The 16,889-nt window shown below is 46.6% G+C and overlaps 2 protein-coding genes across 2 annotated transcripts in view; both read right to left on the minus strand.

Annotated features, from left to right (window-relative positions):
- Positions 1–1,381: 1,381 nt before the first annotated feature.
- LOC6597518 (dentin sialophosphoprotein) overlaps positions 1,382–16,889 on the minus strand; it is a 42,150-nt gene continuing 26,642 nt past the window's right edge. The window contains exons 2-10 of the mRNA XM_026993483.1: positions 4,866–5,362; positions 4,524–4,808; positions 4,153–4,437; positions 3,922–4,017; positions 3,241–3,342; positions 3,029–3,127; positions 2,737–2,967; positions 2,604–2,672; positions 1,382–1,464 (exon numbers count right to left, since the gene is read on the minus strand). Coding sequence (XP_026849284.1) covers positions 1,454–1,464; positions 2,604–2,672; positions 2,737–2,967; positions 3,029–3,127; positions 3,241–3,342; positions 3,922–4,017; positions 4,153–4,437; positions 4,524–4,808; positions 4,866–5,133 — 1,446 coding nt within the window. The 5' untranslated portion in view covers positions 5,134–5,362 and the 3' untranslated portion in view covers positions 1,382–1,453. The remainder of the gene's footprint in view (positions 1,465–2,603; positions 2,673–2,736; positions 2,968–3,028; positions 3,128–3,240; positions 3,343–3,921; positions 4,018–4,152; positions 4,438–4,523; positions 4,809–4,865; positions 5,363–16,889) is intronic.
- Positions 9,016–9,998, minus strand: LOC6597520 (homeotic protein female sterile). The gene is made up of 2 exons (XM_002022666.2): positions 9,095–9,998; positions 9,016–9,028 (listed from the first exon to the last, which is right to left on the minus strand). Exon 1 carries the CDS (start codon positions 9,989–9,991, stop codon positions 9,188–9,190), a length of 804 nt encoding a protein of 267 aa, XP_002022702.2. The 5' UTR covers positions 9,992–9,998; the 3' UTR covers positions 9,016–9,028; positions 9,095–9,187.

Genomic DNA, 16,889 nt, shown 5'->3' on the forward strand with positions numbered 1-16,889 from the left:
CTTACAGACTTCTTTCGAAGAGGGGACAAACCAAATATATAAAAATAAAAGTTGATATACAAAAATAATAAAAGAAAAGAAAGTCTCGTTTGGGGAGCCGAAGCTTTGGATACCCTTGTGGATAGATCGACGGTTCCTAGCTTGGCCGTGAACTACAAAAACACAGGATACTACAGATAGATTCTGAGTTTGGTTAATATATGAAAAAGCCAAGGATTATAGTGATTCAAACTGGCAAAGTCAGAAACTCAGAATGAATGCAGAGACTTTATTGGGAGTATACTCGTATGAGCTAAGGGGTCGGAGAAGCCTCCCTTTTGTGCACGCTCGCAGAGGCAGAGGGTATCCAAAGGCAATTCAAAAGCGCGGCAGATTTATTTACAGGCAACGGGCTTAAAGCCAATTTCAACAGAATGAAAGAAACCAACAAACAAACAAACGAGCCCCACCCCCGCGCCCAGCCTTGGCAGAGGGGGGTAGGGGATGGCACAAGTAATACGCGTGTATAAAAGAATCAAAAATCTAGATTTTGATTTCAGATACTCGACCCTAAAACTTAAGAGAGAGACAGAGAGAGTGAGAGTGAAGAAGGACAGGGGTGCCGGTGCTTGGCCTGCTCCTGGGGGATGGTTGTGGGTTGGGCGTTGGTTGCCGTGGCTGTGGTTGGGGCTCGCGGAGGGTGGGTGGATCCAGGGTCAACGAGGGGGTTGGCTGTGGTGGGGCAGAAGTCAAGTGGCGCTTAGTTGCGCTGGCGAGCGACTAAAAGTCGCGGGCGTCTGCGGCGGGCAGGAGAGTGGAGGGCTTCCTATGAATTCCACTTCAATGAATTGAAAAATTGCCTCGAACAAATTTGATGCGCCGCCAGCTGCTTTGCATTCGCTGGGAGATGGAGATTCCACGGAGATACTCGTACAGTTCGTGGAGGCGGAGGGAGATGGGATGGGATGGCATGCCATGGCATGGCCCTTTCCGAACATGACATTTGACATTTGATAATGTCATTTACCGCGTAATTGTTTTTTGATTTGATGCCTCCCTCTCTATCTTCATCTTTGACTGACTTTCAATTTTTTTTTTTTTTTTTTTGGTTTTTCTTTACATCTTCTTATTTTTTTATCGTTCCTTTGGCAGTGGGAGAACAAGAACTCAGAGATACAAATTGATTTGAACAGGGAACAAGAACGAAGATGTAGACAAACTTTGGAGACAAAGAGCCCCTTACAGAACCATATTTAAAGGAGCCATATAGCAATCTTGCAAGGCATGGAACACCGTTTTAATAAGTTCATAATTTGAAGATGCTTAATTTAATCATCTGATTAATAAATATAATTTAATTGAATTAGTGACCACACAGGGACACGCACAAATGTATGTAAATTTTAAATAAAACGCATGATATTGGAGTCGTTGCCCTCTGAAATACAACACTGTGATCTCACTCCAGGAATGCTTAGCGGGATCCTGGAAAGAAATGTGAAAGGCTTCGATTAGAGATCCATTTTATAGAAGCAGTAGTAAATGGTAGTTTAAATATATTCGATCCAAGCCCTACATGACTTCTATGGCTGTTAATGCCACATCTGAACGCTGGATTCCTTAGCTTCATAGCTCTCCTCATACACTGGTCGAGCATCCGCATGGTTTTTCATCATATTCGGTACATCGATTGCACAGACTCAGACACCGAAAAAGACAACTCAGTGCAAAGTGTTTCGAATTCGTTTGCATCGCATTCATAGCATTCAATGCTTTCACGTCCCAGCTCACTTTTGTCGATCTTCGCGAACATCACAGCAACTAAAAGGTTCTCCGCAAAGTAGCGTTCACGAGTGGACAGATCCGAATTGCGGATGTACCGGGCTTGGTACAATATTTACTATTACAATTACAATATTTATTTCTCTCTTTCCAGAGCTCTTTCATGCGGCGGCAGTAGTTGGTGACAAAATGTGGCATCAGGGTCCACGGCACCTTAGTCTCGGCTTGTGTGGCCCGCTCGTGACCGGATTTAAGCACTCCTCCAAGATCGCTTTCATATGGCCTTCGTGGACTCTAGACCCTTCTTGCAATTCAAAGCCGTTGATCGTGCACCCGATCGGACGCTTACGCTGCTCCCCCCACGCTCACGCTTGGAAAGTCCGCCATTATTCGCCCAATGGAAGGATCTGAGTAAAAGCTCATCGCAGCGTCGATGCCTCCAATGGACCCTTCAGGTCGGGACGACCGCAATTGTGTAATGTAAAAGCTTCGCGGGACTAAACGCGAAACCAAGGGACCCTGGTAAGTCGGAAAGCAAGCTAGTATTCTTTATCGCACTCTGACCATATGTTGGCCCAAACTTAATATCCATAACAGCGCCCAAATAGTCTGCATAGTGCTATAGTGGTCGTGGCGGTGGAGGGGGTCGGAGGAGTGTCTGTAGAGGACATGATTTTTTGTTTTCACTGTGTGGGTGACCCCTCTTCCCATCACAAGGGCCCTGATCCGCTTCTTTTCTAACTTATCCCTCAAGTGTGCTACTCTTCGCTCGTTCTAAGAAATTTCATTCCTCACGTTTCTCGCTGGCAAATTCACCCTTAAGCCTAGGCGCACAGACCTACCAGATGGGTGTGATGTTTGGCGCGACTTTTGGAGGTCGCCGATGGAGGTCAACGAGGTCAGAGGAGAACCTGTGAAAGAGAGAGGCAGAGGATGATTCTGGAGATTCCGCACACTGTCCAGCACGCCACTTACACTCCGCAAAAGACTGGCGTGGCATCTCCAAGATGTTGCTGGACGGGGAGTCGGAGTCCGATTCTGAGACCGAGGACGAGGCAGTGTTAGCATCAGAATCAGATGAAGCCAGGTGCGAGTCCTCAGAAAATGGTTGAATCATGTTCATGGTTGCGGGACGGTTGCGTTTTATGCGCAAATCGTATGGCAATGGTTCTGTGGATGGTATCCCCTCGCCTGCGGAGCTGGAACCTGGAAGAAAATTGTTTTGACATTATTAACATTCTTTTAAGAGAAACCATGTAGGCCCTACCTTTGCGGGTATACGATCCAAGCGAACAGTCGTCGCTATTTGAACTTTGGAGCCCTGAAGAGCCCTGATCGTGATTGTCGCCGTCAGTCGCACGTGTCTCTGAAAGGATAAAGAATGCTCGTTAAGAAAGCACCAAATTGATATGTAATTTGTATTTGTAATAGTTTACTTTTTAACCAATTGAAAATCAGAGAAACCATGGAAGCACTTACCGGCCCGAATGCGAACATCGCCTGATCCTGATCCTGTCAACTTGTCGTTTGTCTCTGAAGAATAGTTCTTTTTGAGAGGAGCCCCGTCCGAGTTGATGGTTTCTGCATGCGGAGCGGTGACAAAAGATACATCATTTGGTTACATAACGTGTTAAGTTTGGGTAAATTTTACCCGGGATATTTCCGGTGTAGAATTTACCTGCCATGTCTATCGTGCAATAATGCTTGTGGGTTAATAAATGTTGAATGTGAAAAAAAACGATCGACAGTTTTGACAATTCATATTGTGAGTGTACCCAAACTAGCGCATGGTACATGTGATATATAATGTACGGATCAGGTAGAATTCAGGTTAATGTTTAAGTGCATACAAAAATATTTGGTTTTTAATCAGAATCATAGAGAGTGACCATATTTTCTGGGCTTCCGAATCTGGATCAGATCGAATTAATTTGCCCTCTGGTGGAGAGGAGCCATACTGACTGAGTATAGGGTGGATGGACTTTGGATGCCCCAGATATTTGTCTAGGCGTCCAACAAGTCGAACAGATCGACAGGGCTGTATCGACTCTGATATTGATGTTGATCAAGAAAAACGCTTTCTTCTGGGTGCTGCACACAATCACTTTCACCAGAAATCTATAAGCCGTTTTAAAGATTATTGTGAGAGGAAGCACTTACCCTCGCCACTATCGGGTGATCCAAGCAGAAAGTAGTCGCTGATCCGCTTCTCTGAATAGCGCTGTTCGAGAGTGTCGACAGCTGTGTTGCTTATTTCTGAAGATAGAAGGCGAATAGAATGTTCTTGAAGAAAACATATGTTTGTATATGTATATGTAGAAAGGGTCGTGCAAATGATGCGTAATGTGCAACATTTGGGCATATTATAGAAGAAACGGAGGATGCAGTTACCTTCGCCATTATCGCGTGACCCAAGCAAAAGTCTGCGATCGCCACTGGCTCTGGTGTTTGTCTCTGATGAGCGCTTCTCGGGATTGTCGATGCGAGATTTGCGTGCGATTGTCTCTGAAGGGGGATCGTTGCGATTGCCCTCAGAGTCACGACGTGAGGCCTTGGCTCGATATTGCTCGAGGTGTTCCATGCCGAGCTCGCAATCTGTATCCAAGTCGACAAACTGTTCGTGGTCCTGGTCCTGTCTACGCTTTACGTTTTGTGGCTTCGACTTATTTTCCTTCACTAAAATGCCAGAAATATGTCTTACACGGGTAAATAAATGTTTTTTTTTTGGAGGCGGACTTGTCCGAGCTCAGAGTGATACGTACTGTATTGGTAGTTGGTTTTCGATGATAGATTTATGGGCTTTGCTTGGAAATTCATAATGTAGAGTTTTTTTGGCTTTGCCTGGATGATTGGGAGTCCTTTTTCGGGGCTACTAGGATTGGTATTGATGGGCGCGGGCATCTTTTTCAAATTTTCCTTATTCTTGACCTTTGTCTTGGGCACTGCTCCAGTGGAGCACTTCTTACCAGCATTTTTCAATGGATCCGGAGACTTTCTTCGCTTTTTCTCCAGCTGCAAGTTCATGCTGTCCACCAGGCTGAAGATATCTGTGAAAATCGAGAGGATTAAGTAGGGAGTCGTTATCTGTTTGCGGATTCACGTACATTGGAAACGTTGATGAGGACACAATGCAATCTGGTCGGGGTAGGGAAAGGGCATGTCGTAGCCCGATCCCGATAGCACGGGCTTCGCCTCGAGTTTCGGTGGAGGAGTGCACTTGTCGGGTACGGGCGATACGGTGGACGAGGACCAGCGACTGGAGACGTCAGACGACGAGAACGAGGAGAGGCTGTCGGGTTGGCTCAAGGGATCCAAGTTCTCGGCAAGGGCCATTAGCTCCGGCTCCAGTTCCAAGTCCAATTCCAAGTCCATATCCACTCCCAAGGCCAGGTCCAGTTCATCCCTCTCAGGTCCGACATCCTGCGACAGCCCTTGGCTATCCTCCGGCTCAGCTATAAGCTTTCCCCCAATCAGCTCCCCGCCAATCGGCTTCTCCTCGGGATCGTGATCCGGCGTAGGAGCTTTATCGCGGACAGCGATCGGCTCGGCCTTAGAGCACTGCGGATCGGAGATGGAGTCGTCCTGACCCTGACTGGAACGCCTACAATTCACATACACATTCATCGTTACTGGTTATTGGGTATTGGGAATTGGTTATTGGTTATCGATTTGGGAGGGTCTGCGGACAGGCGCAGTAGCTGTCCGAAGGCGGTTCCCCAGCGACACTCTCGCTTTGTCTCTCTTTGGGTCTTTCTTTCTCCCATTGTTGCTGGTAATTTAATCAAGCACACAACGGGTTGAGAATGAGCGCAACACAAAGGAATGGCAAAAAAAAAAGAAAGACAGGACGATGCAGGGAAACAAAAAGAAAGCGTAGCATTAAATTGGCAGTCGGTGGCTCTGACTTTCATCAAGGTGTAGGGCTCTCCTGTACTCCCTAACCTCTGACGTCTCTGTTTCGCATTCGCTCTGCTTCCAAACTAACCGTAAATTGCGCTCCATTTTTATTTAGTTTTCATTTCCGGCGGCCCAGCCAGCCGATGTCAATTTTCGCCCCGCCATCGCTGACTGAGAAGGGAAGAGGAGATATCGTGAACGAGAAGGGGCAGGGAGAGAACGAAGCAGAAAGAGAAAGAGGGCCTTTGGGGATTTAAGCTTCATATACTTATGTAACTATTCTTCTCGATGAAGAGTTGTATGGTCTGTGATATATGGTTTGGTTTGGCCAGACAGATATTCAAACTAATCGAAAATCCTCCAAATAATAAGAACATAGGAAAGCACACACATACACGGACAGACAGAAGAACTACATGGTATTTTATAGAATCCAAGAATCAGACAATGACACCATAAAAACAGTATAAAAAGATGGCATTATAGAAAGCTTTATAAAGCCCCACCAATGTTGTCGAAAGTGGAGTGTCGTCAGACCTGGATATTGGTGCTGATCATCCAGGGAACGTACGGCTATGGATGATCTGCCTTCTTTAGGTACAATGTACTATGTTTTTCCTCTGGAATAGGGAAAATCCCTATGTGCATTTATCAATGCTTTCCACTTGCTCCGTTTCTGCTGGCTTCTGCTGTTTTTTTTTTTTCGAGTGCAGAACTAGACATTTATCGCCGCTCCCATGTTCACTCGACCCGTGCTCCCTCCGACTAATAACTAACGTGGCTAGCACCGAAACCCCCCTGTCCCTGCCCCGTCCATCCAACAACCTCTTTGGCCACCACCACTGGTGCAACATCAATTCTCCCTAGACACTATCAAGCCCCACCCGACAAAGTTAGTTTACGGCCAAAGTTTAACAAAAAAAAAAAAAGAAAAATAAAACGCTAACGAAAAAAATCCTCGAAAAATTCTACAAAATTGTGTACCGAAAAAAAAAAGATGAAATTTTCGGTCAAAAGCTAGTCGGAATCATGCAGGGAATCATGGGAGAAGAGAAGCTGTACCGAAAAGCGCGAAAAGAGGAACAAGAGAATCATGTAGAGAAATGGGGGATGGGGGGTCCAGGCGAGAAAAAAAATTGGTTTGCAATGCAATTTTTTTGTGGAAGCTTCACACGAAGCTTTTCATTTGGCGCTGGCAGCCATTAGAGGAAAAATCAGCATCCCTACCAACCCAAGGGGAAGGGAAAGTCGGTAGGAGGTGCCCTCTGCCCAGGGGGTGGTGCAGTGCAGTTGTTGCTTCCACACATGTGGAAATTCTGCGCGTTTTGCAGTTTTTTAATTGACCAACAAATTTATTTGATTCGTTAGCAACGCGAATATTTTCTTCCACTGCCCTGACTTTCCCCTACCCCCTAACATCTTTTCTAGAATCATTCACCAGATCCCCCCCCAGCCACTTGCCTACAGCCTCATGACTATATATAACTTTGGAGGTGGACAGTGCGTAGCAGGAGCATAAGTCTGTCAAGGGATATGGTAGGAGATAAGAAGAGTACAAAGAAAGAAAAACCTCTCGAAATTCACAAAAAATCCATTTAAAAATATATTCTTTTAAATTAAATGTGATATTCTATAACTTGAGAGTGCCGATTATTATCTAAGATCTTCCTGTCAGTCTTGGGAATACACATGGATACCTCACACCCTGAAAAAGTTTCAAATTGTGGTTGGGTCGATTTGGATTCTCTTAAATAACTTTATTCTTTATTGCAGGTCTAACCATCTAGCCATCTAACCTTACTAAAATTATAAACTATCGATGGATTTCCTATACCTAAACAATCGTTCCGTTCCCTTTGGTATTTTTGATGCCCTTCCCATTTGCCTTAAAGCCGCGACACGGACTGTCCACCCGGATATGCATATGCGCTGGATGCGGATATGGATGCGGACCTGAGCTTAAAGCCAATGCCCTGATGGCTGATGTAAAATAGCCGAAAATCCGGCACATCGCAGCCCTCATCCTCATCCCATTCATTCAAGGGTAATTGAAATTCAAAGCAAGCAAAGACCAGAGGACACCAGCACGGACAGGGGGGACTTGGAGCCGAAGCCGGAGTTGGGGTCGGATACGGAGTCCGTCTCTTGTTGTTTCTAAGGATTACATATTGGTAAACAACGATTACAACAACGGAGAGGAGAACAAGAACAACCATCGGTTGATGGTAACGACAACTTATTGTGCTACAAATTGGTTTGTTTGTCCTGCCTCCAGACCTGAGACCCGAGACCCCATCACCAGATCCTTTGGGGTTGGTCTTGCTGAGGGCGAGCTGTTTGATTTGATTGTTGACTTTATTGGTCAGCGCGGCCTTTTGTGTGTTGTTCTTTGGCCCCAGCCCCAGCCCCAGCCCCCGCTGCAACTCCAGCACCATCTTCTGCCTCTGCTGTTGTTTTAACGATATTTAATCTATGATTAAAATCAATTAAATGCTACACTTGACTTAATTTATTGTCGCGCACACTGACCGCTCCATGGAGCTCCATGAAGTTCCATGTTGATAGGATCAGGGCGGAACACACTAGCGGCGGGCAGACACAAGACAAGTAGCTGCTGCGAATACGTATCCGAAATAACCGATGCAAAATTATATCGCCCGGGCTGGATCGTAAAAATCAAATTGGTGGCTCCGTCCCCATCACAATCCCCGTCTCGGTGCCTGTGCCGGTCCCCGTTTCGAGCGAAGTCGAATGCCAATAAAAATCTGGCAGCAAAAATCTACGAAAAAGTCGGAAACACTTTGTCGGTGGCGTGGCTGGGGCTTGTTCGGCTTGGTCGGTGCCTGTGGACGGGGGGCTTGTGGCCCTATCTTTATGGCTCGATCTGGTTTCTGTTCTCTCCGACAGCAATGCAGATAATTGTCCACCTCAAACGTTCACGGGGGTCGCAACGGGAACCAAAGCCGAAACAAGCCAAAGACCATCGAGAACATCGATTGTTTCGACTAAAAGATGACGTTTATTTCTGACCGATACAATACAAATTTCATCCAACAAGTACATTAAAGTGTTTTTGTTTTTCTTGCTGCTCGCTGTTTTTTCATGTAATGGACAATTATGAAGGCCGACGGGATGAAATCCGACCCAGCACCTCAAATTTCCAGCGAACCACATTAAGTGCCCTCACCTTTGCTTGCGCAATCCGTTTTAGATATTTGGGATTTAACTTATTGACAAGGGCTTGGGTCCTTATCGCTGACATGCGGACCGACGGATTGGCGGTGAAGCAGGACATTGCGTTCTCCAGCATCTTGTGTATCATGGCCTGCAACCAGCCAAAGCTCACGAACTGATTCCCTACCAACAACATCTGCAATATGTCCCAATCAAGAGGGTCATCGCTGTGATCATATTGCGGATTTTCGGCGTATCTCACCCACACTCTCGAATCGTTGAATGCCCAACAGACCCGCTGACGACGTCTGTGACGCAGAAACTGAAGCAATCTCAGGCCATACGAACGCTCGATCTAGTAGTCGACAAGAGTGCCGTCATATATAATCTTCCCTGCATTATTGTACGACCTTGGGAAATCCTTATGTTCGTTGAAAAGAAACCTTTTGACCCTGGCGAATTTAGGTCGTCCTCGAGGGCGGCCACGACCACGACGGAGAGCCGGAAGTTGAAGGAGGACCGGAGCTTTGATCACCGGCAAGTGAACGAACTTTGAGCTCTGGCGAGCCCTGAACCTTATTTTCGGGGCCTCCACAACCTCGGTCTGAATTTCCCCTTGGAGCTTCGCCATACGGGCACAGAGGAGGTCGCACAGTGCTAGGGCATCGTTGAAGACGGGTGATTCAGGACTGTTGAAGCTCCTGCAATTGCTGAATATCAGTAAAATATCCTCTAGAGCCTCCGCGGCCCTGAAGTAATAGCAATTCTCCAGCCTCTTCTTGACGGTGTATAAGTCCATCGGACGAGTGATCAGATTGTGATAGTTAAACACGTGAAGCTTCACGGCGTTCACGGCATGGCGGAATTGGTAAGAGGACTTTGAGCGTATCATCACATCCAGCACGGTCCTGAATTTCTTCGTCAGATTGGTGGTCCTTCCCTTCCGGTTGGGCGGCGGCATCACCATCGGCTGTACGATCCCATTCACCGGCGCGATCTTGGGCTCTTGCCGGGGCGGAATAGGCACGTCACATCCAAGGCTTTCGAGCCGGGCTAGACAGCCCTTAAGGCTCGAGCTCTGCGCATCATTCATTTTCTGCAAACGACGTGGGAAGAGTGGAAATGTTTGCTTAGTTTTATGCCGAGAAAATCGTGCCATGTCCACCAGATACATTTATGGACGGACAGTCACTTCTCATTTACATATTTCACCATTTTGTATCGATCAAAAAAAGCAACCGTAGCCTTCTTCGTCGAAATAAATAAACCAATTCGAATGATGAAAGTTTTTTCAAAGGCCCCTTGGGTTCATAGTTCTGGGTATACCCCTTGGATTTTGCAAGCGCAGGGTATAAAAAATAATTTTAAAAAACCAAAACAAACCGTTAATACTCTTTAATATTTTTTTTTTAACAGCGAATAGAATTTCCATCACGGGCACATCGTTACTTGGAATATTCATCGATGGCTTTACAATTGTTTCAATGGAAATGCATATAATCGTTCCAATAATATAATCGGTAAAAATACTAGATATGCAGTTGGAAGGCAACTAAATGTGCTGACATTCAAATGGCATACAAACGAATATTCCAGATTTATTAGAATCACAAAAGGTTCAGCAAAAAGTCATCGTACTCTGGGGAGGGTATGGATATCCATTTAATCAGGCACTTAATCGTTTTTGGGGACGGGCTGGCACTGGAGCTGAATGGAATTTTTAGCGATTTTTGCTGACATACGAGAGAAATATACGCGGCTCAAATCCAATGAACCCTGGTCTCCAGCCTTGAAGCACGATTTGGAGAGCTTTGGAGAGCGACGGAGTACCAGATCGATTGAGCCTGGAAATACCGTTGGAAAAAGGGGAAAATGCAACCATCAATCGAAATCAGTCCCCAAGAAACCTAAGCCAGAAATCTACCTGCACTGGGACTGGGAGTGGGAGCGAACTCAATCAAACGAATGCCATGCAAATGAGTGGGACAAAAAGTGGTGGATAGTATGGGTATGTGGATGGAGGTGTGGTGGCGCATCAAAAATTCCGTTTAATGATGCAATTGGAATTTGATGAGTTGGAAAACTGGGGCCGAACCGAACGGCCAACGTAACTGACATCGCTGATGAAACGCAATCAATGCAGAGACACTTTGCCTGTCAGAATGAGGATGGGGCGACTGCCAGTGGCAGTGTCCTGGCTGGCCTACAGTGCCCGGCAGGTAAATTGCAACCAATAATAATGAATAATTGAAAATCCAATCAAACACCAAATGAAAACGGAGGCACACGGCCAGCAGCATCAGCATCAGCATCAGCATTGCCCATATCCATATCCATATCCATTGCCCATATCCTATACCCATCCAAAAACACACACTCGTACAATGTACGTTTGTATCTGTGGGTGTGTGTATGTGTGTGTGTATCCTTGGCGGCTGGGCGGCTGGGTGGCTGGGTGGCTGGGCGGCTGGGCGGCTGGTGTTGATTTTGCCGGCTTTATCGAAGGACATTAGCAAACGGTCGTTGGGTTTGGCTGCAAATGCAATCAAAAGCGTGGGCCTCTCTTCCAAACGCAGACAAACACAGGAACAGGAAGGATAAACCAGAGCAACCTGCATAGATGACACCCCAGGGACATGGCAAAAGTCAATGAATGGTAATAGGTGTCGACATGGCATTCTCTCCACCTATCCCCATCGCCCCAACCCAAACCCCAACCCCCACCCCCTTGCCTCGTCCTTGTCCTTGTCCTCTTGCCGAAATGGAGGCATGGCATGTGGCAACATGTTGTCGCTGATGCTGCTGCTGTGGCGGCTTTATTGGTGTTGTTTTTGCTGATTGCCACTTTCGGCAATGGATCGAATGGCTGGACTGGGCTCCGAACGGGCTTTTGGATGGGCTCTCGCTGGCCTCTGGATGGGGAAGCATGCATTAATTGCCAGTTAAATTGAGTTTGACTAGCACTTGCCGTGGCACTCGTGCTTTGGGACTGGGCAATGCGGCAATCTGATCTGATCTGATTGGATCTACTACTGATTTCATCTGATTCTGATCTGAACTGAATTGCATTGGTTTTTCCACCTCCCTCTCCCACAATTTTCCAGCATGTTTGTGTCCATAATTTGATTTTTTCATAATTTTCCGTGCTCTCCAAACAAATAAACAAGGTTGCATATTGAAAGAGCCTCAGGCGGCAGGCCTCCGCATATCTCCATGGCTGCCCTCGCTCGTTCGATGGCATGCGATGGCGTGTCGCCCCTAGGCGTGGCACAAGACAAAAGTTTATCGCCATATCCCGTGTACATGGTACATATGTATATATTTTTGATAGATGTAATTACAAGCAAATACGCCGCTAACGTTGAAATTTGCCTCAAATTGAGTTTCGGTTTGGTTGTGGTTTCGGATCGGGGTTGAGATGAGATGAGAGGAGTCTCAGTTTTGGCTCTGCCTCGGTCCGTCGAATGTTGTTCAATTAACGTGTCTCAGTTGTTTGTGTTTTGGTTTGTCTGTCGGGGGAACTCATTCCCTCCCTCACTTCATCCAATCATCGCACTCGCACCCACTCATCGACAGACACATCGCGGCAGCAAAATGACAACCGCGAGCGTTTTCCGCGCACTGCAGCTGGATGAATGGGGATGTGGATGTGGATGTGGATGTGGATGTGGATGCGGCTTTGGCTGTGGTTGGGGCATCAACATGTTGCACAAATATAAACATAAATCAATTAACATTTTTCAACGAGGCAGCCAGCCAGCTTGGCCAGCACCAGAGCCACGACCAGGAGCAGGTCCGAGAACGAGGCTGGGCTCTGGAGCTGAAAATGAAACCGAAACTGGCAGCGGAAGTCGAATTTTTGGCCATTCGCCTGCGGCGCAAAATTTCAGAATCGACAATTTGCAACAGCTGTCTTCGTGGGTGTCGGCGTCGCCCTCCCTGTAAGTGTGTGTGTCCCATTCGTGTGTGTGTGCGTATGATGCCTACTTTCGGGTGCATCTGCCACATGATGAAAGGCAAGGATGGAAGGGCGTAAACCGATCAAAGATGTCGCAATTGAATTTGAATTTTGCTGATTTCCGCAAGCAATCAAATATAAGATACTTACACTAAAACGACTAAGCAAAATGGAACTAGCGCATATTCCCCAAAACTGACGCCATCATCGTCAGACAACACCTCTACCAATAACTCTTCAGTTAACTGCTGTTTTAAGAGCGTTTCCATCGCGATTTGTGTAACTTACATTTGAATAGAAATTCGTCAGAATATGACACAAGTATTTCCACCCACCATAAACGATTTACGTGCACACCAATTATCGATAGTTTCCTTTGTGTTATCTCAGATTTACCCAGCCAAAGCTCCTTTCATCCTGCTGCCTGCCCGGGAGCAATGGCAACCCAACTATTATATCCAAAGCAGAACCCAGAAAAGAGAAAATTATAATGACAAAAGAGAGAGAGGTTGGATGCGTAGATGGCGGCGACACAGATAAGGATGAGGTTGGGGACAGGAGCGGGACCAGTGCCGGAGACAATCGGACGACATGGCACACATGCCGACAATGGCAAGCCCTTGGCGAAATGGTAACTCGAACCAAGCCAAGCCAAAACAGAACTGAGCCGAACCGAACCGAACCGAAAACGAAAACCGAAAACCGAAAAACTTGTTCCATAAATTTTCTATTCAAAATGTAATTAAACCCTTGTGCTGTTGCCCGCCTCAGCTGCTCATCTAATTACAACAAAAAGGCATCCTCCAGCACTCCAAGCCCACTCCGGTCCACATTTCAAATGATTGCGGGGCCTGGGGAACGGGACGAACACGAACCCAGGGACGGACGGATGCGCAGCAATATACTCGATAATTGCAAACGAAATGGTAAAAGGCACTGGCAAAAAACCCAACACAACAAAGCAACTTCAAATGCGGTCCGCACAGAGGCCCGTAGACCAAGCCGGAGCCGGAGACCGAGCCGGATTCTTGGTACGGACTCGTCTATTTCCATAAATATCTTCAAAGTCATTAAATTTCACACATGTTGGCGGTACGCAGAATTGTTTTAATTTTAAAATTATTGTCATTAATTGATTTTTGATACAGCCGGGCTCCGGCCGGAGAACGGGTCGTCCCATAAATCTCCATGTGTGTAAATCTCCTTGGGAAGGGCGTGCCCGAATTGGGGGATGCAGCACCATTCTCCACCTTATCCTCCTCCTGGACTTACCATCTTTTGCAACAGTTGTGTTAGTGCCAGGAGAGACCAGCAGCAGCATCAGGAATCAGTAGTCAGGAACCCCGAAGGGAACCAGCCGCAGAAAATAATTAGTGACTACGAAAAAAATAAAAAGCCAAACCATAGGCAAACACCAAAAAGGGGTAGAAGTGTGGTGCCAGTGCGGAAGGGGTGGTGGAGGGGGCGGAAGCTTTTACGGCATTCACTTGATTATTGAGACCATTATTTTTGTTTAATTACGTTACGGGCGTTAATGTGCGGAGAGCACCAGCTCTCATCGTTATGCGACCTCCCACTTCCACTCCCACTCCCGGTTACCGATTCCCGACCCGGAACTTCAAGCCGATTTCCGTTCTCCGTTGGTGAACGTTCGCCGTGGCCAAATTTTCCAAGATGGAGAATCAACGACCATTCGGATTCGATACATCGAAAGTTTGTGAAGCATGCAACGAAATGTGTTAGATCGGAAATCAGTATGAATTCAATCGAAAACTACAACACTTGTATATACTCCGGAAAATCGGAACTACTTCGATTACTTTAAACAGCGAATGCACACCTCAAAGCACACACTGTCACTGCTCCAAACCAACGAAATGTACATAATTTAAGCCCCAAAAGTCAACTATAGTCAACATATAGACCATATAAACCGGCACTATTTTAGAAGTAAGCCAATGCAATCTGCTACTATCCGAGGGCTGTGGCTGGGGAGAGCCTGATCCTGAATTGCCTGCCCAACTTAGATACGTACGGACCTCTACGTAATCCTGTGAAAAGTAGGCGAACGCGGCGCCCGGTACTTGGCGCTTGGCGGACAAATTTGTGACACGTTTCCGACACGTTTGCCATGTCGATTTTTCTTGAGCAAAGCGTTTCTCATATATATTTTATAACTGTAGACGTCGACGATACATATCAAGTGGGCTCTCGGTGTGGGGCGCATACCTGTGTGCCCATGCCCCTGCCCATGGGGGCGGCCTCTGATGGGTGGTGGTTGAAAGATAAACGTCGTTGCTGTTGACTCATACGCAAATTTTTACTCACATGGCGAATGGAACGGGGTGGGTGGGGGTGCGACAACAGTAGCAGCAGCAGCAGGGGTTGTAGCAGGAGTTGTCTCTGCCCCATTGTTGCTGTTGTTGTTAATGGTTTGATGGGTTTAAAGTCGTGTTGCCTTCCTGAGTCGCATTCGGAGTCGGAGTCGGAGGTGGAGGTGGAGATGGAGTCTGAGGGGTGCTTCAATGTATCGCTCTCATATATAAACACACACAGGACATAGAAGTAGCAGAACACATATACTCGTCGTATATTCATATATATATTATACATATATGTACATAGATATGTATGCATTTTTTCTGCATATGGACGCACGCCTGGTGAGGCTTTGGATTGGATTGCGGGCGCCCGTCCGCCTGGCTGTGTATCTTATGGCTTTAATAACTTTAGTGCTGGTACGTGCCATTGATCCTTGATGTACGAGCATGGATGTGCCCCATTTGACAGTACAATATTGTAAATTCGGTGGGTACATCGGATTAGATGAGATGCTTGGTGGATATGACTTTCATCTTTCCAAAATATATGTGCAGCCAAAAGCCTGTCAAACCCTATTCAAATCAATGTAGGTAAAGCACAATCTGTACAAATATTCCACTCTAAAACGCCCATTAGGCAACTCTAATATGACAACGTTTATAATATTTAATTATCGAACAAGCACAAGTTAGGCAATGAAAGTCTGCTTGTGCTTGGGTAACTTTTCTAATCCGACTTCTAGAACTTCAATATAATATGGGAAACTTTCTGCTCGTTGAACTTCTGAAATATGCTTCCGTTCCGCGCCTATCCAGGTATCCAGCAGCCATCCAGCATCCATCTATCCATCCATCAACCTTTGGGACTCAGGGCATATATGATTCGTTTTAATTTTCTTGGGAACGTCTACATCTACGCCACCCAGCTCACCCACACCCCCCACCCACAACGCCCCCAGGGCGCGCATCAATTCCACCAATTGCTCTTCCTAGTTTGGCATTTTTGTATTCCTCTTCAGTTTTTTCCATTCCTTTCCCGCTTTTATTTGCCGCTCTTGATGGGCCATTCGCCTGCTCGCTTTTCGGCATTATGCATAAATTTCATTTTCCAGCTCGCTTTTCCCCTCGCTTTCCCCCTGCCCTTCTTATTGTTCATTTTTTGTGCATTTTGTATTTCTTTTTCCTTATTTTATTTACGAGAGAGTGTGTGTGTGTGTGTGTGTGTGTGTGTGTGTGTGTGTGTCCCTGCCCACTTTTCTGTTATTAATCTTCGTGGGAGTTATTGCTATTTTCCTGCTGCTCGCTGCTCGAGTCAAATTATACGAGTACTCGCACTCGCACTCGCACTCGTATCTCTCTGTGTATCTCGGAGGGGGCCCTGATCTGCGTTCATTTGTGTATGAAATTAAAATCACACCCATGAGATGTCCCAGGAATTCCGAAGAACTCCGAGGAGGGGTACGGGTACGGACCACTGGTCCACTGGTTCCTAAGAAAAAATGGCCGACCCGTGGGCAATGGCATTCCGGCTGAAAAATATAACAACTGTAAATTGAGTTGTTGCCCTTTCGCCGCGGTGCCCAAACTTTGGCCGCCGCCTAATTCATTCATGAAAACCGTTGTTGGAGCACCACCACGCCCCCTTTGCCACCTCAGCCCCTGTGCCACAGAGTACCCCCACCCTCCTGTCCAGACCCTGCTCCATGTTGCAGTTGCTGCTGCTGCTTAGCATACAATTGCCACATTAACTTGCCAGCCCAAAGATAAATCGCACAGCC

The sequence above is a fragment of the Drosophila persimilis genome, unplaced genomic scaffold (assembly GCF_003286085.1).
Source record: "Drosophila persimilis strain 14011-0111.01,24,50 unplaced genomic scaffold, DperRS2 tig00000841-arrow-arrow-pilon, whole genome shotgun sequence".
Classification (NCBI taxonomy): domain Eukaryota; kingdom Metazoa; phylum Arthropoda; class Insecta; order Diptera; family Drosophilidae; genus Drosophila; species Drosophila persimilis.